At 33.4% G+C, this 6,788-nt stretch overlaps 1 protein-coding gene across 4 annotated transcripts in view; it reads right to left on the bottom strand.

Moving 5' to 3' along the window:
- Positions 1-788: 788 nt before the first annotated feature.
- Positions 789-6,788, bottom strand: part of LOC136038664 (glutathione S-transferase 1-like) — a 30,182-nt gene continuing 24,182 nt past the window's right edge. For all 4 annotated transcript variants that reach the window (XM_065721931.1, XM_065721932.1, XM_065721933.1 and 1 more), the window contains exons 4-5: positions 5,120-5,287; positions 789-1,009 (exon numbers count right to left, since the gene is read on the bottom strand). In XM_065721931.1, the coding sequence (XP_065578003.1) occupies positions 857-1,009; positions 5,120-5,287 (321 nt within the window). In that variant the 3' untranslated portion in view covers positions 789-856. The remainder of the gene's footprint in view (positions 1,010-5,119; positions 5,288-6,788) is intronic.

Here is a 6,788-nt window from a genome sequence, read left to right as displayed (position 1 = left end):
TGTCAAGTTTACTGATTTGCCCTTTATCTTTGTAATTTTGCCTTTTTAATTTATTTTTAATTTTAAATTTTTGACTTAATGTACTGATTTGAATTTTTTCTTAACGTTTACTGACATATAAAGCGAATTCGGCTCTATAGAGCTTGTGATGGTCTTTTGAAAATAAATATCATCTTATGTTATCTTACCCTCACAGGAAGTTCCCATTTTCCTTAATTCTTTCTTCACGACATCCTCCCGCCCCAACCGTGGACAACATGCTTTCTGTTTCGCCCTATACAGTTGATAGAAAAGGACAATCTTTGCCAATCTGTCATCCTTCATCCGCAGAACGTGCCCTAGACCCTCTTGATAGACCCTATTGTTTGGCATTGCAGTATACTGATTCTGGTTGCTTATTTAATTGGATTTGCTCTTTCATTATAGTGAAAAACAGTGAAACATCTCATTAATGGTCCTATTTCAACTGCAAGAACGTCGAGACAAAGAAGGGGATAATATCTAAGCATAAACAATGTCAGTACTTCTAACCCCGCTGCGGTGATGAACATGGCCAAACCAACAACCCTAAACTATCAGAGAGAAAAAAGAAATATTGGGCTGAAACCGAAATAATCAGTTTAAATTAACTGTAAAAAACGAAACAAGTTCGCAATCAGTATTCTTTTTAAAGTAAGTCAGTTAAAACTAGGTATTATACTTTTTACCGTTTTTTTTTCATAGCTCAAAGGCAACTTTGTAACCTTTTTATATATCTTAACAATAGTTCACCTTCCAAATTCCATAACCTAAGGAGAATCGTTTACTTTCAAACACGGACAGGATAATAATTGACAGTAATGAATAAATAGGAGAATTAAGCTTGGATCTTCTGAAGAGCGCCCTTGGCCATCCCGCCAAAAACAGCTGCACCATCTGCGTTAAGTTCTTTGTATCCAGTGACTTCAGACCTGCACTTATTTAGCCAGTTGCGAATATGTGGTTTTTCAATTTGACGAGAATCGACAGCCTAAAGGAAAAAAGTTTGAGAAACAAAAATTTTGACATTTGCTTGACTTGACTTGTCTTGACAGGTCTAGACTTGAGCAGAGTTTAGATTATGTTCAAATATGAAATCATGAATGTACAGGGTTCTTCACAAGCTTCTATGTATGGCAGATTTAAACTACATTTTATATTCTTCGTAGTTTTCCATTCATGCCTTCAAACATATGAGAAAAAATATACAACATTGCCTGTGACGCCTGCATTACCATGTCTGTGAAAATCATCTTTATGAAACAAGCAGCCCGTTATTTCAAGCCTGGAAATATTTTCCCTGTGTGCAGAATCCCCTAAAAAAACCATATAGAATTTTTGGACAATTATTGCTTCTAAAAAAACAATATATTGCAGTTATTGAGAAAAATAAAATATGAACAAATAACATGAAAAATCTCTGTAATAAATTCTTCTAGTTCTCCAAAGCCATTAAGTGCAAAGAACAAAAGTAAAAAAAAAAATCCTAGATTATTCATTTATCTAGATGCTTAAGATGCTTAACTGTAGATGCTTAAACTGTCCTGCCAGTGATCAATACAGCTTCCCATACTTCTTTCTACCAAATCCTAATCTGAGCGTCACTCTTACTTTCTCCCATGTTCTCCATTGCTTTTTCCATGTTCATTCCTTTAAATCCTTCCCAATGACCTCCTCCCATTCCATTCAAGAATGTCATGCGGCTCGATCTGCCCCAGTTAGGCTACCAAAAAGGACAATTATCGGCAATCAATCTTTCTTGACCCTTAAAACACCATGTAACCATCTTAACTTTTCGTTTGTTAAAGCCCTATAAAATGGAATCGAACCATGTTTTTCTTAAAACTTATCGTTCGAGATAGGGTCATCCAATAGAGTACCTAAGACTATCTGTATGAAAATGCATCTGGAAAACGTCTGGTACATCTTTCACCACTCAACCTTTCGAGGCGCCCACGTCCCAGAGCCATATTTGACCTATGTCGTTAACATGGCTTCTAGTATGCTAATTTTAGAAATAGAGCCTACCCCCCTCCACTCTTCTAAACTTTTTCAAACTGCAAAAAAGCACTCTGTGGCTTGGTTATTCTAATTTTTATGTCTTCACTGCATCATACATCCTTTCTGCTATCTATGTAAATGATGCTATCCAACCTTGTCACTTTTCTCGTATCACCTCTTCATCTTTATTAATTTTGCAAACATTATCTTGCAGCCCACACTCTCAGAACCTTTACCTTTAGAAGTCCAATCGTTTTCATAAGTCTGTTACCTAAGTCACTCAAACCCTCTATGTAATAGAACAAAATAATTTTATATGGCCCATAACCCAGGAGCACATTGGTCGAAATCATTAGCTGCCAGAGTTTTTAGAAGGTGGTACCATGCTTTCCTTAGCCTTTGCTTATAAGTCCTTTTATTAACTGATAATAGAACGTTTTCTTCAACGGAGGTACAAAGAAGCATAAACCAATGAGTATATATAACTTAAAGAGCGGAAACTGACGCTAGTGTTGACAAAAAAAAAATCAAAATCGCCATCTAACATTTGGTGTTTTTAGGCAAATTACCAGTGTAATAATGAAGCAAAACTAGTGTAATTACTGTAACTGCAAAAATTGTTATTGTAACAAGTGTTCAATATGAGTTTCTGAAAACAATACAATCACGAAGTATGGAACTAAAAATTAGATGGCGTTGGGTTTTTTGCAGCACTCTGGCGCCAGTTTCCACTTGTAAGTTACCCACACTTTTCGAAGTATGGACATCAAGTTCAAAATGTCACCCGGTTGAAGGACCGGTCACCCGGTCCCTTTTTAAACTGATACTACAACGTTTTCTTCAACGGAGGTACAAAGGAGCATAAACCAATGAGAATCTATAATTTAATGAGCGGTAACTGACGCTAGTGTTGACAAAAAAAAAAAAATCTAAATCGCCTTGAACTTGATGGACATCCAGTTCAAAATGTCACTCGGTTGAGAAACCAAATCATTACCACAGAGCAACAAGAACTCTAATCCTTCTTCTCCACATTTCTGGATCCTTTTATTTATGTAAGACATATTGTTCGTTTTGATATTATACGTCTGGTAAAGATGCATAATTTATTATTCGAAAATAAAATACCTTAAACTATTATTATATTATACAGAAGTTGTTTTTTAGTAATCTCAATATTATGTAATTTTCTTTGCTTAGAGCAGCATAAACACCGCCTAAATCAAGCTCATCTCTAAAAATTTTTTCTGAGTGGTATAGGCGCCTAACAGTCCTTCAGGGCCGAGGAATGGTTACTTAGTTTTATCAACTATTAAATTGAAAATAGTTTTCAAAACAAAGTTTTCTACGAAAAACAGATCAATTATAACCTAAATTAAGCAATTAAGTCATCAACAATTAAGGCAATATTGGGTAAATTTAAACTAATTGAAATTACTATCAATAAAGAAATGAAACATAAATGAACAGAAGCTGAAATGATTAATCGAGGTAAATCAAAAGAACGGATAAATCAATTATCAGAAACATGATTAAAATTGCTGCTTTTAGAATGCCATGTTTTACTTTAGGAACAAAAATCGGTAGATTACGAATAAAAAATTAGTGACTTGTAACAAATTGACGTTTTAATAGACAATAGACTGTTAGTTGAAATTTTCATAAGTATTAATAGATCTTTCATCCTTTACTTTAAATTTACATTTTACTGAAAATTATACAGATTCATTCAAAACCAATTGAAGCAATAAAATTTCTACTCGGGGAAAAAATTTTTTAACTTCATGTGCATCAGAATTAGAAGAAAAAATAGCGATGAAAAAATTGCCTTTTAAAATGGTTTTGAATTCTGCTACTGGCAGCTTTGGAACTTTTTCCATACCTGGGTAAAACCAAATTAAGTAACAACTATATTTAACTTAGGATTTTGTTTTGTAAACTTGATTAATACCGTTATATGCATTTCTTTTTTTTCATTCATGAGAAATAATATTTTTTTTGTATGTTTTGAAACGAAACACTGACAGCTTTGTTCTTGTCATTACTTAATTTGCGTCACAACTTAGGTTATTCTATAAACAAAGTGTTGTAGTTAAGTAAGGGGGTATAGGGGGATTCCTTTTAGATTCATCCTGATTTTCAACAAATGCGTCTTCCAGCCAGCACATAATGGAACGATACACAGAGGACTCTTTTGTGTGTACCAGATTTTATCAAAGCATAGAGACAAATGTACGAGATACTTTCAACATGGAAAAGCTTGAAGACGAGGGAGGGAAGACTTGTTCACTGCTCCCCACCTTGTATACTGCTATTATTAATTAAAAATAATTTTTAAACTAAAATTGTATTAATATCAGTTTTTACTTTATTAGATTGATCAATTCTATGTGTATAAAGGTTTGATACTTCTAATCAACTGTCTTCAAATAGTTGTTGATGGCATGTTGGCCCTATTTCGGCCAACATTGTTGTTTTATGGGAGAATACGGCTCAAGAAGGAACTTGACTATTGCGTGATCTCTTTAATCTTTTAAAAGCGGCACTAGAGCTTAAATATTTCTGTTCATAAAGACAGAGGCTTACAACTCGTCTCTCTAAGCAAGATCTAGCAACTGAAACGTCGATTCAAGAGCTTATTCGCCCACACTGGCTCTCGAGGATCTTTACCCTTTTTCTCTTTTTCTTTATCATTAAAGACGCATGCGTGACCATCCTTCTAGTGAGAAAATTCAGAATTTCGTATTCTTGTACATAGGAGCTTGAATTTCTCGCTATGCGGCTTTTAGAAATAGTCAAATTCGTGGCGTAATTTTCATGAAGAATTTCCCTGTTTTATAAATATTTTCCTTTTGTTTAAAGTTATATGAATTTCTATGCTAGTTATTTACAATTAAATTTGAAATCAATATATTTTGCATAATCGGATCCAGCATAAAAAGCTGTATTTTTTTTCTACATAGAACTTTATCCTATACATGAAATGGGCTTACACTTTTACGCTAAAGTTTCTGAATATCAAAGATGCCTGTTATGCTTTCAATAAACCATAAACTTTAATGTAAAGACTTTTGAACGTTCAGTTCAAAAATCAACTTACCTCGATTGTTTCAACTGTAGCCAGTAAAGCAAAATCAGCAATTGTAAGATGGTCACCAGCAACATATTTATGCTGGGTTAAGTAACCTTCAAGAAGCTGCAGGGCGTTGTCAAGCTCCTTCCTTTTTTCTTCGTCAAGAGAAGTGGCACCTTTGAACATCACAGGATACTGTAAGCATATCATAAACAGATCACAAACAGATACGAGTCAAGTTATAAAATGCTGTAAGCGATCGATGCCCTAAATATTTGAGCCCTTGTTTAATGCTCAGTAACTGGATCACTAATTTTAAGACTTTTTTTCATTAGGACAGTAATAATATGACTAGCAACAGGATACATCTCATTGACACAAATACTGCAGACTGGTCTGTAATCAAAACTTTTCCTTTGAGGGGGGCAAATACATAAACAACGTGAAAATAAGAAAACACAAGAGTTATGAGACAATCATAAAATATTCAGATTTGCGGAGGGAGAACACCCCTGACCGTTTAAGTGCCTGACTGCAGGTTAAGTTAAACCAAATCTTTTATTAATAATTTCTTAGGTTTTAACCAATGACAATGATTTCACGACAGTTATTTAAATTTAGGCATTTTTGGTGGTTTTTGAATATCTTGGTTCAATGTAATATAAGGCTTTGCATGAATAATTTTTTACTTACTGTCTATTATCTCATTGACTTCAAATTATGGATTAAAGCTCAAATTGAACTGATGATAGTCCTCTTGTTTCAAAATACGACGGAACCGACAGAAAAGGGTCTAATCTTGAGTGCAACTCCATATATATATATATATATATATATATATATATATATATATATATATATATATATATATATATATATATATATATATATATATATATATATATATATATATATATATATATATATATATATATATATATATATATATATATATATATCTATATATATATATATATGTATATATATATAAATATATATATATATATATATATATATATGTATTTGTTTTTATATTTCAATTTTTCTAATTATATTAGCAGGTCTTCAAATTTTGACGTGACGCTATGTTGAATGACATGGAGCCAGTTAACTACACCCTAATGTTAAAAAACAGTTTAGCTTATAGACATGGGCTCCATCAAAATTGTGGCGCAAAAGAGGCTATTTTTTTCTCATCGGCTCGAAAATTTTAAGGAGCCTTGCTTCAGCTAAGGGGACAACTTAGAGGGCATGAAGGGATTTGGCGTTTTGAAATGGGCCAAAAACCGCGTTGTCCTGGTTCAGTTTGAAACTTGAGCCTCGGATACACGGGCCAAGATCAGCCTAGTACAAAAAAAATTGTTTGGGGCAAGCACCCTTAAAAATTGGGCTAAAAAATAACCAAAATTCAGTCCAAAATTAAATTCCTAGGTCTTTAGGCCAAGTTATTTCCAATACTCAAGAAATAAATAGACACCAAAATACTTGTCAATCCAAGAAAGGGCCAACAAACTTTGAAACTTGAAACTTGAAACGTACATCCGTAACTTCCTCGGCCAAGGGGATGGTTCATAACAAAACAATTGTCAAATATATTTCTCACCTGAAAGTTGGGCCCAAAAAGGGACCAACAAACTCTACTTCTCTGAATCTAAATTTAAAACTCTCAGTCCATAGTGAATTCTAATATCTTAAA

Source organism: Artemia franciscana, chromosome 18, assembly GCF_032884065.1.
Source record: "Artemia franciscana chromosome 18, ASM3288406v1, whole genome shotgun sequence".
NCBI classification, from domain to species: Eukaryota; Metazoa; Arthropoda; class Branchiopoda; order Anostraca; family Artemiidae; genus Artemia; species Artemia franciscana.
This window is presented reverse-complemented; position numbering and strand designations above follow the sequence as displayed.